The 17,986-nt window shown below is 39.1% G+C and overlaps 1 protein-coding gene across 11 annotated transcripts in view; it reads right to left on the bottom strand.

Annotated features, from left to right (window-relative positions):
• The window catches only part of ROBO2 (roundabout guidance receptor 2), a 930,309-nt gene that overhangs the window by 117,953 nt on the left and 794,370 nt on the right, over positions 1 to 17,986 (bottom strand). For all 11 annotated transcript variants that reach the window (XM_054165756.1, XM_054165759.1, XM_054165758.1 and 8 more), the window contains exon 6: positions 3,278 to 3,405. In XM_054165756.1, the coding sequence (XP_054021731.1) occupies positions 3,278 to 3,405 (128 nt within the window). The remainder of the gene's footprint in view (positions 1 to 3,277; positions 3,406 to 17,986) is intronic.

Raw genomic sequence — 17,986 nt, 5'->3', positions numbered from 1 at the left:
AGGAAGAGGGTTGTCAGTCCCTCTGGTAATAAAATGTAGACATTCCCTATCAGAAAAGTTAGAAAGTTGGACATAAAACTAGCTTGAGGTTGAATGTATGTAGGCAAAACTTCCCTTGTTTTAGCAGCAGAAGTAGCTGCAGCTTATCTGAGTAACACCACTGGTTTTTTCCTATTTTTTATTTTTTCATTTTAAGATGTTAACCAGCTCTATGTATTTATGTGCAGGCTAGGGACAATTGCGGGATGTGCACATCCAGAGGCAGCACAGCAATCAAGGATCATCCGAATTCTCAACTCTTCTATAGCTTCATCCTCTACTTTGTCACATTTCCTTCTTTTAACTATGTGCCCAGGTGGCCAAGAAGGCCAATGGCATCCTGGCCAGTATCAGGAATAGTTTGGCCAGCAGGAGCAGGGAGGACATTCTGCCCCCGTACTCAGCACTGGCTGGGTCACACCTTGAGTACTGTGTTCAGTTCTGGGCCCCTCAATTTAAGAAGGACATCGAGACACTTGAACGTGTCCAGAGAAGGGCAAGGAGGCTGGGGAGAGGCCTCGAGCACAAGCCCTGTGAGGAGAGACTGAGGGAGCTGGGGTTGTTTAGCCTGGAGAAGAGGAAGCTCAGGGGAGACCTTATTGCTCTCTACAACTACCTGAAGGGAGGTTGTAGACAGGTGGGGGTTGATCTCTTCTCCCAGGCAACCAGCACCAGAACAAGAGGACACAGTCTCAGGCTGTGCCAGGGGAAGTTTAGGCTGGATGTCAGGAAGAAGTTCTTCATAGAAGGAGTGATTTGCCATTGGAATGGGCTGCCCAGGGAGGTGGTGGAGTCACCATCCCTGGAGGTGTTCAACAGGGGATTGGATGTGGCACTTGAAGCCATGGTTTAGTTAGTCATGAGGTGTTGGGTGACAGGTTGGACTTGATCTCTGAGGTCTTTTCCAACCTTGTTGATTCTGTGAGTCTATTTCAGGCCTGCTGCCCCTTCTTACCCATCATCTATTTGAAGACTTTGTAGCTTCTAGTATTATGGAAATTACTTCTTCTGCAGAAAGATGAGAAATAAGAGTGATGCATATCTTCCCAAGAGAGGGCATGAAGGCTGAGTCACAGAATTCAAATTCTGTTGTTTGTGACAGCAAATTTCCTGTCTGTATCCTCATCCCCTGCTTGGAGAAGATGGAGCCATGAATGAGGGAGCTCACAATTATGCTGTTGCTGCTGGGTTTGCAGCTGTAGCTACACATGACACCTGCAAGGATCAAGACACTTTCAAAGTAAATTTTCAAATGTTATGTAGTTTTGCTTCTCTACATGGCAAGTGGTTGCTGTAAAAGCAGTTTGGACAAAACTGGTAAAAAGTTTAAGAATTCAGAATGAAGGCTTCCTTTAATTAAAAGGTTGTTCTTTGTGATCCTTCTGAAGTCAGTGAGAGTTTGTGCAATCCTTTGTGTTGAGAAAATTCAGAGTAACAGCCTTCTCCAATGAATTTCTTAGCTTTCTGATTTTCTGTTATATCCTGAATATTTAACACACTTATAATACCATGGCTTCCTTTGTGTTGGACAAACATTGTGTATTTGACTGAAAACGACAGACCCAAGGGGGAGAAATACCCAAGGTAATGAAAATCTGCTTTTACTGTAGGAAAAAATGATTAGATTATATATTTCCTGGGTTTTGGTGTGGTGTTTTTTTTTTTTGGGGGGGGGGGGGAGGAGGGAAGGGGGGGAGGGTGGTGTCCCCCTTTTGTTGTTGTTACTGTTGTTTTTTATTTGTTTGCCTTTTTTCTTTCACCTTAATTTCATCAGGTTCAAGCTTCAATGATTGCAAGGGAGTTTATTTGTTTTGCTTGATTCTAGCTATTGTTTATATCAAAAGTCTGGGTAGCAAATATCAAAGGTTTGCTCCAGTTATATGTAGAGTGGAAACAGCTCTAGGAGTGTTTAGAGGCTATTGAACTGGTTGCCAGATTTATTGAATACCACAATTACGCCTGTGACAAAGGAACAGACTGAGAGTATTTCTGGGAGTTCACTGTAGTGACTATTTGTCTCATGTTACAAAATGGAAAACCAATCTCTTACAGAAGCATGAAGCATTTCTTCATCTTAAAATGAGAAGAGCTGCATTATCACTTACTATCTAAAGTGGCCACTAAAGTAATATTTTAGCAGCTGGATTATCACAATGCTCTTTTCTTTGTTATATACTAACATCTCCCCCCAACAAAGCGACTCGGGGCTTTTTTTCCCTTTGAATTCAACAAATTAAACTGAACTGTGTCTATGCATTAAATGGATGGAAATGGAAGCTGGCCTCTTGGGTCAGTTGACCTCAGTTCTAATAAAGCAATCCATTGAGACTTTGAACATTTGATTTAATGTGTATGAAAAGAGGAGAACAGATAAAGCTAAAAATGTTTTTATTAACCTTTCACAGCTCTACTGAAAACCGTCAGCATGCACCACTAAACTGTGAAATAGCGTCCTTATGATATCCATTGTGTCAAATTGCTGCTTATCTTTTGGAATGGAGTAATAACTATTATATTCTATTTACTCATATGGAAATACTCGTCTACAAACTTTTTCTCTCCTCATAATCTTTAGCATGCCTGTATCTACTGGCACAAAAGACATTTTGGCAACTCATTATTTTACCAGTCTTAAAATCTCCTTACTACATCAAAAAGCAGCGTATAAACACTAAGTGAATTGTAGAGACACAGATTGTTTTAGGAGAGATTGTTAGTCCTTACAGTGTAATACTTACAGAATTTAAGTAGGATTTTCTTTTTCCTTTGTCTAAGCTTTATCATTGGGATAAAGAGTAGTGGTAGAAACCTTAATTATGGCAGAGCTAATTACATAACAATACTATCTGAATTATGTTTGGCATTAATAAACACAGTTACTTACTATACTCCTTGTACTTATTACAGAAAGGACTGTGACTAATAGCCTCAACTGATGGCTCACATATTAAAGTCTATGCCAACAGTTATGCGTACATATGCATGTACTCTTCAATAAAAAAGCCACTGGGGCAAGTCTTCAACTGCAGGGACATCTTATCCTGTTGAAGTGAATTCAGATTTTGTCTGAGATATCAACAGGACCAGGATTTCACCTCTGTTGTAAAAGAGAACAGCACCCACAATTGCAAAGGGTATGCGAAGCCCAAACAATGCCAGGTAAGGCTGTGATCTATTTTGTCAGAAAGCAATTTATTAACTGAGGACACAGACCCTCTCTCTCCATGGGAACACTCACCTCGCACAGTGAGGGTAGCAGAAGCTTCCACTTTTCCAACTCGATTCTCAGCAATGCATGTGTAGGTTCCTTCATCTGTGCTCATGGCCTTCTTAATGCGCAAAGTGTAGTCGTCTTTGATGTCATACCTGCATTACAGAAGAAGAATGAAAACTCTTTTTGTAGAGAACAAAAACGAATGAGAACCCTCACCTGGAATATGCCAGCCTGAATCTATCTTGGAGCCAGCTTTGGAAGATAAATTATTATCTAGCATTAGATAATTCCACCAAACATTCATCTTGGTGACATTTTTATGGCACTCGGAATTAGTTAGAAACTTTACATAAAATTAGTATTGCTATGTTCACTTAGTATTAGGGCATTATTAATAACATCATTCACTTTGTCCTTGATCTAGAGCAATAAGATAAAATTAAGCTATCAGACACCAGTTATCAATACATGACAGCTCAGATTTATCACACCTTTAACTATGTGAGGTACACATTTTAGCTTTTGCTGATTGGGAAACTTCCTTCTCTACACATACTCTCTGCAGCAGCAACCCTTTAGGGAGACTGAACATGTTGGTAGGATCTAACACTACATATTTACAAACAATAAAAAATATACTTAAGCTCCAGCTGTGGAAGGTGACATTTATTGAAGAGGCACATCAAAGGAGACTTATCAGTTTCACAGAAATTCTACAACATGATTCATTAAAGGTGGACAATATTTTCTTTTTCTTAACAGAAATTAGAAACAATTCAATTATGTTTGGTCCATTTCTTTCTTTCTAAAGCTATGATTATATATAAGACTTCAAACTACATGTAGTATTTCAGCATCCAGTGAAAACTCAGTCTTAATGTATTCAGAGTCCTTACAGCTAGAAAAATACTTCCAGTTGAAGGGTTATTATCCTGCACAACTCTTCATGCTTAACAAACTATTTTAGGATCTGATTGATTAAAATCAATGGGAGACTTTATCCTATATGAAATTTGTTTGGTTCCCAAATCAGGAAAACCCTGGCTTTCGGCACAGATATTTTAGTCTCTTGTATAATTATTTTCAACAACAGTTCATCTAGATATCATAAGCCTTGAAACTTGAGTTAGCTTTAATTAGTATGTATCAAATAGTGAAATAGGAAGACAAAACTGAAGAAAGGTTAACACTTGATGAGATATCAACACTCTTTTTCACTGTATACATTATCAAAGCATCATTTCAGAAGAACTAATTTACGCTGTCTTTGTTATACAGGAAAGACCTTGTAGACTTCTTCAGCAGACATTGAAATATGGAAGAGCACCTTTAAATTTTTTCTGAATAAGAATGTAATGCAATTAGTCAGCAATGTTGTGAGGCTCTATGACAATGCAGCCAAGGTCAAGCAGAAGCAAGTTAGTATTTCTCCAGAGCCAAGAAGCGAGAAGAGAAAACTGTCATGGTACAACCAGTCTCATGGTAGATATCTCTCCAATGAATAGAATAGAATAGAATAGAATAGAATAGAATAGAATAGAATAGAATAGAATAGAACAGAATGGAATAGAATAGAATAGAATAGAATAGAACAGAATGGAATAGACCAGAATAGAATAGAATAGACCAGGTTGGAAAAGACCTTTGAGATCATCAAGTCCAACCTATCATCCAACACCACCTAATCAACTAAACCATGGCACCAAGCACCCCATCCAGTCTCTTCCTAAACACCTCCAGTGATGCTGACTCCACCACCTCCCTGGGCAGCACATTCCAATGGCCAATCACTCCTTCTGTGAAAAACTTCTTCCTAACATCCAGCCTAAACCTCCCCTGGTGCAGCTTGAGACTGTGTCCTCATGTTCTGGTGCTGGTTGCCTGGGAGAAGAGACCAACATCCGCCTGTCTACAACCTCCCTTCAGGTAGTTGTAGAGAGCAAAAAGGTCTCCTCTCAGCCTCCTCTTCTCCAGGCTAAGCAACCCCAGCTCCCTCAGCCTCTCCTCATAGGGCTTGTGCTCCTAACCCCTCACCAGCTTTGTTGCCCTTCTCTGGACAGCAACTCAACATCTTTCTTAAACTGGAATTGTTTAGAATTCTCTTTCTTTTCCTTTTATCACCCAATAGTGATTTATTTACATTTTACTACTTTTCTGCTCAAGATCTGTTGAAAAATTTTAAAGGCATAGCCTAAAACTACCACAATAATATACATTGCTATTGGTTCCTTTTAGTGCAGATTTGTAGCAAGGGCACTGTGTGCTAACAGACTATAAAGGATCTTAAAGGATCCTGCATATTGAAACATTTAAAGCTCTGTTATGTCTAATTAAAATTCACAACATCAGATAGAGAATTCAAGACACCTTTTCTTCACACTCACCACAGTAAAATATGGCTTCATTCTTGTTTAGTTAAGTCCATTCTATTTATTAGCAAAAATTAAATTAAAAAAGACCAAGCTGAGGCTAACTATGCTGTCAGAGATAAACATACATAATCCCCTTTTTATTAAGAGTTATAGTTAATTATGTGTATATGCAGTACTTCAGGTTTAACTAAGGACTATAAAAAATATGCCAAGGGAAAATATAAGTAGATGCCATGGACGTGCTGGAAGGTGTCCAGAGAAGGGCCACGAGGATGATCAGAGGGCTGGAGCTCCTCTCCTGTGAGGATAGACTGAGAGTTTGGGTTATACAATCTGGAGAAGACTCCTAGAAGACCTTATTGTGGCCTTCCAGTATTGGAAGGGGGCCTACAAGAAAGCTGGTGAGGGACATAGGGTGTCAGGTAATGATAGGACTAGGGGGAATGGAGCTAAAATAGAAATGGGTAGATTCAAATTGGATGTTAGGAAGATGTTTTTCACCATGAGGGTGGTGACACACTGGAACAGGTTGCCCAGGGAGGTGGTAGAAGCCTCATCCCTGGAGGTTTTTAAGGCCAGGCTGTATGGGGCTCTGAGCAACCTGATCTAGTGTGAGGTATCCCTGTCCATGGTAGGGGGGTTGGAACTAGATGATCCTTGAAGTCTCTTCCAACTCTTAGAATCCCATGATTCTATCATCCTGTAATAAATTCCAGAAAAATTGTAGGGCCATTTTTTTTTTTCTGGTGTAGTACCATTAAGGGGGGAAAAAAGCTACGATACTAGAGAACTTAACATGCAGCTTCTTGAGCAGTACAGATCTATTGCAACTATGCAACAGCCATATGCAGTTGAGGACCATTTCTTCTTGACTGCTCACAAATTATATCATTTTGCATGCTGTGCTGAACTAGTCACTGGCAAAGAGAAATCACTGTTTTCATAAGAGAAAAAAGGCAAATTGTCTTTTAAAAATCATAAGAATATGACAACAGTACCACAATGACAGAGCAATTATTTATCTTTGGTGATCACAGAGTTGCAGACAAGAAACTAAAGGTATCAAAAATACAGAGGTCTATTCAGGTCCTGCAATGCAAGAAAACTAAGATCAGTTTTCATATAAATGTGGATGTAGGAATTATAAACCTGGGCAAGAAGGTAGCACATTTTTGTTGTGGTTTTCTTTTAGCACAAGTAATGTCTCTGAGGTTCACTAACCACTGCCAAGATAAAAGCAGACAGGCAACAGGACTGTATCTGACTGCTTGAACTGGGATGTAGGAAGCCTGAGACAGGGCTCTTCAGCCTGCTGTGGGCTGCAGCTGACTTGCTCTTTATCACACCAGTCTGCTGGTGCCCGCATGCCAGCCAGCTGCCTTGAAGGATTCAGCAGTTTTTGTGCTTGCACCTGCCAATCATGCAAATTGTGCAAAGGCTGCTGGGGGAACAAGCCACCTGCACGGCATGCCAGGACGCAGAGTGAGGGTACAGCCATCTCCCACTCAGATTGTGACATGGAGGGTGGTGTAAACATCTGACTATCATGGCCCAATTCTTAGCTAATTCAAGAGCTCCAGTTCTTCCAGTTTTGCTTTTCCAACAAGGCCATACTGGATTTTTGGACCACCCTGACAGAATGTCCATCTAGCAATTAGTTTCATATGTAGATGGACCCATGGGACATTATAACCATCTGCTCTCCTTATGTATTGATACACTGCTCCTCAGTCATCTGTTCCACCCATACTGTCCCCAGAAGTCGCCATGGTTCAGTGAGGAGCTTTGACAGATGAAGTAGACAGGAAGAAAACTGGCTTTTAGCCTGATCCACAGCAGCACAAGGAGCTTATGTGAGAAAGCGACCATGAAGTAACAAGCAGTGAAGCCTGACTATGCTTTCATTTTCTTAAGCATCCACCTGCACAGTCTTGAACAGTGTCTTGTCTCCTCTCTGTCCCAGAGCCTCATATTCCCATAACAAGGTGTCTACACCTGAGTTTTCTGGAGAGGCTCACTCTCACCTGGATTAGTGCTACTGAACACTCGGGACTCGGGATCAGGGCCTCTCTGATTGCTAATACACAAAGAGGTTACCACACTCCTGGATTGACAATGTAATGGTGAAAAACCTGAGCATACTGGTTAGGCTGGTCTTTAATGGTATCAGTGCATCAAGAAGGCAATGGCTTTGAAGTATGTGCAGTGTTAAGAAACACCTTCTGACATATTGCCTAAATATTGCTGACTCCTAGCCAATTAATGCTATCATTCAGCTAAATACATAGGGTGTCAGACATCAGTTTCATGTGTTTATGGCCATCTAATTGATTTTAAGTTCTTCTCTTTGTTAAACATATGGAGGTGCTTAACCTTCCACTTCATCTCAGACTTCAGCCATGAGACTGATATGGGAGAAGCCTTTTAAACAGCTAGTCAGCCTATGCCTAGATACAAACCAGTCATTTTGGGGCATCACAGTACATAATTGCTGTTCAACAAGTAACAGTTAGAGCAGGTCTGCCTTTAATTAACTGAGAAGGAAGGCAGGGGACTGAAAAGAAGAATGAAACAGAGAAACAACAAGCAGATGAGAAAACACTGCTGGTGAGGAATTTCTAATAGAAATGGGTGATTTTGAGAGAAATCTGGCAGTCTCTGGCACATATGAATGCATTCATTGTTGCTAGTTTTGATTAATGACAGTTGTACAATAGTGTGCTGACAGTCACTGCCATACAGACACAATTTTTTTTTAATATGAAACACTGCTGAAAATGCAACTCAATCAGATTTGGCCCACGAACAACATGTGCTATCATCACTGTGCTGTGAATTGAGATTGATTGGTAACTGGCTGTGACAAAGTGGGGGAAAAGAGCCTTGCCTTTTTCGAGAAAAGAAAAGAAGAAAAACAAAACCCTGAATTGTGTCAAAACCATTACCATATGCTCAACCAAATAACAAACAAAACAAAACACATGAACTATTTTTAAGTATTACAAATCAGTGTACTAAGGTTGGATTCATGCATTGGCTTAAGCGTCTAAGAACAAACTTAAATGAAACCTTTTTCATCACAGTTATTTTATTCTTTCCCCACATTTAAAAGTGTATCTGTCCATGTTCAGCCACCAGGGTTATGAAATTAAAAAAAAAATAATATTAAAAAAGAGAGCAAGAATTTAATGAACTTAAGACAGATTTATCAACATGATTTTTTTGGCATCTGATATACATTTTACTGAGTACTCCACAGAACCCTTAGATTCCCAGATCTGATATACATTTTGCTGAGTACTTCACAGAACCCTTAGATTCCCAGATCTGATATACATTTTACTGAGTACTCCCCAGAACCCTTGTATTTCCAGATCTGATATACATTTTACTGAGTACTCCACAGAACCCTTAGATTCCCAGATCTGATATACATTTTACTGAGTACTCCACAGAACCCTTAGATTTCCATATCTGATACACATTTTACCGAGTACTCCACAGAACCCTTAGATTCCCAGATCTGATATACATTTTACTGAGTACTCCACAGAACCCTTAGATTCCCAGATCTGATATACATTTTACTGAGTACTCCACAGAACCCTTAGATTTCCATATCTGATACACATTTTACCGAGTACTCCACAGAACCCTTGTATTTCCAGATCTGATACACATTTTACTGAGTACTCCCCAGAACCCTTGTATTCCCAGATCTGAGATATATTTTACAGAGTACTCCCCAGAACCCTTGTATTCCCAGATCTGATACACATTTTACAGAGTACTCCCCAGAACCCTCGTATTTCCAGATCTGATATACATTTTACTGAGTACTCCACCTGAGATTTCCAGATTTTCAAAAATGTGCATGCAACTATGTATAAAAAGATGTACACATCTTTCACATGCACAGGTAGAAAAACTGTGTTTGCAGATGGAGGGATTACATTCCTAGACATACAAGTAGGCCTAACTGGTGAGAACAACTTGAATTCAACAAATCCAGCTCCAAAAGTCAAACTTCCTGCTAAAGGGAGTTTGTAAGAGAAAAGCCACATCTTAACTGTTGTGAACTGATGTCACAGGTCTCAAAAAAAGGTACATCAATATATATACTAGGCACTAATTTTCTACTAAAACATCACTGTAATTAATTAAAAATTATATCTTTATATGCAGGCTTTGTAGGTTTTGGTTTTATGTTTTTAGAGATGGCACAAAAATGACTTTGCTCCATTTTCTTTTGCCTGTTTCCCAAGCTGTTCTACAAAACACACACAAAGCTTCAAGATTACTCACAACATCAGTGATTAGGAAGCCCAAATAGAGAGATGCCACTGGCCAAAACCAGAGTAAACAGGAAGTGGTTAAGGAGGCTTAAGCTTCTGTCCCCACTTCTCTTTTGTGGTGCTGGCACTTCAGCTCCCAGCATAGTGCCACAGCTTTTCACTGCCTCTTAGACTCTGTGCCAGGTGGAGGGAGGCAGGGATAAGCTGCAGTGAGATAGGAAGCATGAGCTCCTTACCTTCTTCTGCCTTGTGTGAGCCAGAAGCAGAACAGACAGCTTCCATTCCCATTGGTGATGAAGTCATCCCTATTGACAGCTCCCTTACAAGAATTGTTCACTTTTTTCACTTCCATTCCATGCATTGAGAAGTGGAAGAAGAAAGCACAAACCTACGTAAGTAACAGCCTTCTGAGGGAAACATAAAGGAGTATCTGGTTTTCTTTCCCTATCAAAATCTGTAGCAGTGACAGAGAGAGCATGAATGTATGCACTGGTCTCAAATTACTGTTTTCTACCCCTGAAATCAAGGCTGCTTGTTGCTGAGTGGCTCTAAGACACTGCTTACAGCTATGACTGACTGAGCTACCAGGGAGCTACCCCCAAAGAGATGGCTGCCACTTCATCTACATGTCCAGATACGCATTTATTCTTTTGCTACACAATTCATGCCAGAGGAAGATGTAAGGCAATGTGACATCATCTTGCATGTGTGCAGATTCAATTTGTGCATATATGCAGTCACCTAAAATAGTTCAACTGGCTTTACTCCAACACACCTGACAAAGTGTTAAGCAATACAGGTTAATTCACTACTTTGATTGTCTTAAAATATACTGACAGCAGGTTCTGCTTTAGTCCAAATTCTTTTATGCTTTGGGATCAGCAGAATACTTGTAATTTCTTAGAGTGGACACTCATTTGCAATAACATAAAATAAAAGCACAAAGTGCACTACACTACTGAGTGGTCTATAGTTCCCAGGGTTTTCTTTGCTCCCATTGTTAAAAATGGGGGTTATGGTCTCCCTTTTCCAACTGGTGGGAACTTCACCAGGCAGCCATGACTTCTCAAATATGATGGCTAGTAGCCTAGCAACCTCAGCCACCAGTTAAGGACCCATACATGTATCTCATCCAATCTGAGGGACCTGTGTATGTTCAGGTTCTCTAGGTATTCCTGAACCTAATCTGCACTTGCAGTGGCTGGTTCTCCATTTTTCCAGACCCAGCCATTGCCCTCTGTGACTTAAGGGGTGTGACTCCAGTGGTTACCAGTGAAGAATGAAGCAAAAAGTTGAGTATGTCAGTCATTATTTGCCACAAGCATGATGAATGATTATGATGAAATTGCAAAGAACTAAATTAAATACTTTCTAATCTGTATTTCAAATCAGTAACCAACTTTGAAATGGCAATTAAAGTCATGTTAATGTTTTAATGAAAATGCCTTAAATATTACAGTGAACCAGAAGTCATACTATTTAAAAGAACATTTTAGAATAGAATAGGATAGAATTAACCAGGTTGGGAAAGACCTTTGAGATCATCAAGTCCAACCTATCACCCAACACCATCTAATCAACTAAACCAGGGCACCAAGCGCCCCATCCAGTCTCCTCCTAAACACCTCCAATGATGGTGACTCCACCACCCTCCCTGGCAGCACATTCCAATGTACAACATATAAACTATGTCTTTATTAAGCCTTCATTTAATTTACTCTGCTTTTCTGATACTAAAAAAAAAAAATATTTAAGCACTAGAATGAGTATTTTGAGTGAAATTCTGCATTAAGTTTTCTTGGGTATCCTTCCTGCAAGATTATTTATTTACTGCTGTCTTATCTGAGTGAAACATTCAGATAAATCTGCATTTGAGGCTGCTACTACTGGCACTAAATTTTGTTACAGAACTCTGTTAGTGATTTCATTAATTATCTGAAGTGTAATAACTTTAGGATGCTAAATAAGAGATAATAAACCCCAAAACATTATCTGGGGCAATCCTATTTTAAGTATCCTGCCAGTGATCACTTCACAGATGATCAACAGTTCAAATAGCATAAAGGGAAAACATGAAGTCAGGACTGCTAATTGACACAACTCCTTTATGGTTGCTGTCCCTGGAATTGTAAAGATATTTACTCAAACTTGACCCTTATGTAAGCAACTGGAGACTGTTGTCATGCATTTACAAATAGACTGCCTGAAACAATAGCTCTTCAGAGAACTGACACTTAACTTGAAGCCAATTTAAATGTCAATGTCATTAACCGTTTCTCTGCTGAAGAGAATCTAGCAGATCCACACATTAACACTTTGGTCACAGCTTTTAGTATTTCATACAAACTGAACAGCAGATAACTACTGGGTTAGACTACAGAACTCTGCAGTAACTGTGGGATGAATGCATTTACAGGACTTTTTTCAGTGACATGCCTTGAGGGATTTAAAATGTCAAAAAAGACTCTAATTTACACTTTCATTTGGCCATGTATTCCTCACAAAACTGTAAGGAACATTTTTCCCCTTACAGAACAGATAGGGATCACTGACAGGTAAATTAGCAATCAGAGAAGTGAGATAATCAAAAGAACGCAAGAGGGTACCCCACCTGCACGAGGGTACATAGTCTTGATGCTATATAAAGAAAAACAAACCAACCTTTGCCTGCCATTTATCCTTCATCACCTATCTCCAAATGCTATCTCTGGCTTTACAGAAGTTTCCTCCAACGACTCAACATAACACCTAAAAAGATGCTTACATTGCACTTCGATGAAATCTGCCAGTGCTCAGCATAGCTATATGAACTCTCTGCAAGTTGCACACACTGCAGCTTGCCCTGTGCCAGCCACGTGCTGGATTAAACCCAAGATAGCAACATCCTCTGCAAACTGCTTCTACTCCCTCCAGAGGTACGTTAAGAATACAAATAGCATATCAAATCCTTTTCTTTCACTGTCTACTTTTGACAAGCTATTAAGAACATCCAATCTTCTCCTCTGTGCTCCTCATAAAGAGACTTAATCTCTCCTTGATGCTTTAGTTTATGAAACAAAAGATGATGAGCATGATGTAAATCACGCTGAATCTAACCAGAAGTGATGAATAGTGCACATGATACAGCTAATATCAAGCCCATCCTTTTTCCCTGACCCTTTATTTCAAGCCATTACTTGTTATTAATTACAGCAGAAATTTGCTGATGTAACCAAAGATTATATCCACTACACTACTAAAACACACTCTTTAGTCAAATTAATTTTCAATACACATTAGACTGTATTTTGTTACAATCTGCAGAGAGATTAATCCAACCAAAGCACACAGTGCTCTAGTGTTATTAACTCATATTTTAATGAAAGGTCATTCCCCACTTGGTTGTATCTAGAGCAAGCTGTAGTTAAATACTTCACTATCCCATTCACAGAATATGAATAGAATTATGCAGTACTGTGTTTACTGTTAAAAATTACTGTCTTCTCTCTCACTCACAGGGCTTTATCCTGTAATCATGAGAAATATTGATGCAGAACAGCTCTGGCTATCAGACCCTTTGCGGATCTCCTCTTAATCTAACTTTCCTGAGTTCTTTTGGATAAGGCTTGCTCTCAGTTGCATTTGAGTCTATTTCAAAGATTTGCACCTGGAAGACAGCAAGAAATTTTTTAAACTTTAGCATTTACCTCTAATTTTGAGCTTACAGGAAGCTATGGAGGAAAGCACAGAAATTATAGCACTTACTGAAGATGCACACCTATCAGAAGTGTGACAGACATTACTGGGTGCCGTGGGTTAGTTGATTAGATAGTGTTGGATGATAGGTTGGACTCGATGATCTCAAAGGTCTCTTCCAACCTGGTCAATTCAATTCAATTCAATTCAATCCAATCCAATTCAATTCAATTCAATTCAATTCAATTCAATTCAATTCAATCCTATTCTATTCTATTCTATTCTATCCTATCCTATCCTATTCTATCCTATCCTATCCTATCCTTTCCTATCCTATCCTATCCTATCCTATCCTACCCTATCCTACCCTACTCTACTCTACTCCTGCCCAGCCCACATGTATGCAATTACTTTTCAGGCACAAATAGACCAGTTTTTAAAACATAGCAAGACCAACATCTTCAAGGGCTTTTGTTGGAGGAACTAACAAATATCTTAGCATATGTTACGTCTATGCATTAAAAATGCATCTTTCCCCCCAAAATTTAAATGAGTTTTCCTAATCTGTGGTACATAAGAAAGCTTACTGTGCTTTTTATACTTTTCACTGCACTGTGTCACTTCATCACCTACAATCTCCTAACACTTAGCAATATACTTTGTGTAAACTATACAGCATTTTTGTTCTGAAGCATCACTCTTGGTTTTGCTTGCCTACACCCCATTGCATGGGTGGTGTGTAAAACAAACACCTCTTCCTCCCGGTGCAGTTGTCACTTTTCATCTCTAGTACAATATCCATCTAATCAGATGGTGTCTGTAAATGCAACTTACAAAAGCAGGTTGTAATTTCATTAAAGATGTATTTACTAAGCTAAACCAGCTGTTCTGGGCTGGAATGGGAAAAAAAGAAAGAAAGAAAAAGAATAAGAAAAATAGCCCATGTGATTGCTACTCAGTCATTTTTAAGGCAACTGAAAAATACATTTGCTGAGCTAACTTCACCATTCCAAAGAGCTGGCTCTGCTAGCTTCCTATGTATAAAAGGTTTAAACAGTTATTATAGCGTGTCATAAATTTTAACTTGCAATTGAAAATCTCTTCACTTCCTAAAAAAAAATAAAAATTTAAATAAATAAATAAATTGAAATTCGTCTTACTTGCTGTGTAATTACAGACTATGCAGCTGCTCTCTTCAGCTTCACTAGAAGATTTGAAGACGTGAAACACTGTACAAGCCTTATTCAAATTTTATTAAATTGCTAGTCATAGATATGCCACTCTCCTACTGGAGCCTCTCAAAATATATCATTTTCTTCCTGTTACCAGGACTAAAAAGCAGATGAATCGAAAGTTGATCCAAGCCATCCTAAGTTCCTCACTACAGAGGAGACCTTCAGCTCCTTAGCAGAAAATCTATGCCAAGCAGACATCAAAGTGAAAGCTATTTGAACGTGTAGCTGGAAAAAGACTTAAATGCAAAAAGACAATTTATATTTCATTTTCATAGGTCCTAGCCATTACACATGGCCACAACTATGTGACTCACTTCGGTACAATTTGTGTCACTTGTCATGAGAAGAAGCTTTTCTTCATGAAATGGGGAACCTAGTATTTCAGTCAAAGGCATAGGTCTGGTAAGCCCACAATATCCTGCTCATCTCCAGTAGTTTTAGAATAGAATAGAATCAACCAGGTTGGAAAGGACCTTTGAGATTATCGAGTCCACCCTATCATCCAACACTATCTAATCAACTAAACCATGGCACCAAGCGCCCCATCCAGTCTCCTCCTAAACACCTCCAGTGATGGTGACTCCACCACCTCCCCAGGCAGCCCGTTCCAACGGCCAATCACTCTTTCTGGGAAGTATTTCTTCCTAACATCCAGCCTAAAACATGAGTCATACTTGATTAACTATTCCTTAGCCTCTGTGCACTGGGGAAGATACCGTGTGATGACAAATTTTTAGAGCAATTGAAATAAAACATTCACCATGCACCTCTGTCTTTGTTAAGCACTGCATTTCAGTCTTGGGTCACTGATTCTGGAAAAAAAGCTTCTGCATCCTAGCCTTCATGTTATACTTTGTTTCTCTCTGTTGGTGCTGTGCCAGCACTTTAATAGGAAAGTTTTTAATTTCCTGAGATTGGTTTAGGCTCTAAAAATATTTTTCAATTCTGAAGTATTTAATTAATTCATTATTACAACAATGTAAGAGAACTATGAAAACAGTTAGCATATATAACTCACAATGATTTCAACTTGGTCCTTGTCACAGAATCACAGAATCAGTCATGGTTGGAAGGGACCACAAGGATCATCTAGTTCCAACCCCACTGCCCTGGGCAGGGACACCCACACTAGATCAGGCTGGCCAGAGCCTCATCCAGCCTGGTCTTAAACACCTCCAGGGATGGGGCCTCAACCACCTCCCTGGACAACCCATTCCAGGGATTCATCCCTTTCATGGTGAAGAACTTCTTCCTCACATCCAGCCTGAATCTCCCCACCTCCAGCTTCATTCCATTCCCCCTAGTCCTATCACTGCCTGATATCCTGAGAAGTCCCTCCCCAGCCATTGTCATTGCTTTCTTAATTCCTACTCTGTCATACACAGAAGAGCTCCATGGCATATGCCAGTAATTGAAATCTCAAATCAGGTGTGTGGGATGTTGGCTAAGTAACTTCCTTTGCTTTCTAGTGAGACCTCTTTTTCCTAGGCATTTTGAAAACTTCTACTATAAGAATAGCTGTAAGGTTTTAAATTCATAATACAGCCTACCATAATTGGTTCAGATCATTAATTTAAATTAGCAGAAATTTGGAATGAAGTCTTGCATCCTCAGGATACACTTATGTCCAACTACTCTCAGTTTTAAAGAATGGTTATTCATAAATGTATGGATAATTACATAAAAAATTCAATGGAATGGCCAAATTATTTTTTCCCCCAGTCAAACATAATGATTTCTTTAGAAGTTGCTTTTTTTCCCCCTCATTCAATCCATTTGCAACTGGAGATGCTTATTTTTTCACCGGGGACCTTTATAATTAAAACTCTAACAGCCTGAAATTATTTCCCAATTATTACTGAACACACCAGTCAGTGCAGCAATACTTTTTATATTTGTCACCAGAAATCACTGTGATTATTTTTCTCTTTGCTTTCACTTGTGTCACACATGAAAAAATAAAAAAAAAGGCTAAAAGAGAGTAGGATGGAAAAACAGAGCAGGATTTCTAATAGAGTATATATTGTTTTTTCTGAACATGACAGAAATCAATGCGGTCACTTAGAGTGAATAGAATAGAATAGCATAGAATAGAATAGCATAGCATAGCATAGCATAGCATAGCATAGCATAGCATAGCATAGCATAGAATAGAATAGAATAGAATAGAATAGAATAGAATAGAATAGACCAGGTTGGAAGAGACCTTCAAGATCATCGTGTCCAACCTATCATCCAACACCACCCACCCAACTAAACCATGCAACCAAGCACCCTGTCAAGTCTCCTCCTGAATACCTCCAGTGATGACGACTCCACCACCTCCTCGGGCTCTAGTATCACTGATTCTGGAATTCACCAGGAGCAAATGACAGAAACAAAATGCATACAAAAATTCCCACTTTTCCATAATGAATGAGTCTTAGAAAGATGAATTAACAACAGACATATTTAAAAGTGTGCAGCAATTGTTGAAACAGGTCCCTACTATAACTCTCTTACAGTCTAGGGATGAAGCCAAAAGAAAATTATTGAAAAAAAAACAGTAACAGATTAATAAAGTTCAAAGGACACTGTTAGATAGAGAAACAGGAAACTGATACTGAAAGCTGTAAGACAAATAGCTACACAGATCTGCTCAGAGGAATTTACACACATAGAAAGAATAACAAAGGGAATTCCCTGACAGTTTCCTATTTCATGCAGGAGCTCACAAGCTGAAAAATAACTCAGTACTACCTCAAAAAAAGGAAAAAAAATATCAAAATCTCTCCCACTTCATCAAGGAAGAAAATTTTAGAGATTCTCTTCATAATTTATAAAATTACTACATTACCATTTGCTAATTCATCCATTCATTCAGATTACCTCTGGGCAAATTTCTTTGCTTGCATCAAAAAAATCCAGAAAAATACCATGGCTCTTCTGTTAGATATTCCAAGTTTGTCTTCCTCAGTTAAACATCATGCACCACAGGCTGCTGGTTTTGAGGCAAGGAAGACTCAGATCATATATCTTGGTATACAAATGATACATTTCAGGAAAGAAAGAACTTAGTCCTGATTATCAGGACTTTAGAAGTGTATATGTTGGACTCTACTAGATGACTATAATCCACGTGGCTCAGGAGGTGGTAGCCTGCTGGAAAGGCAAGGG

The sequence above is a fragment of the Dryobates pubescens genome, chromosome 12 (assembly GCF_014839835.1).
Source record: "Dryobates pubescens isolate bDryPub1 chromosome 12, bDryPub1.pri, whole genome shotgun sequence".
Taxonomy (NCBI): domain Eukaryota; kingdom Metazoa; phylum Chordata; class Aves; order Piciformes; family Picidae; genus Dryobates; species Dryobates pubescens.
This window is presented reverse-complemented; position numbering and strand designations above follow the sequence as displayed.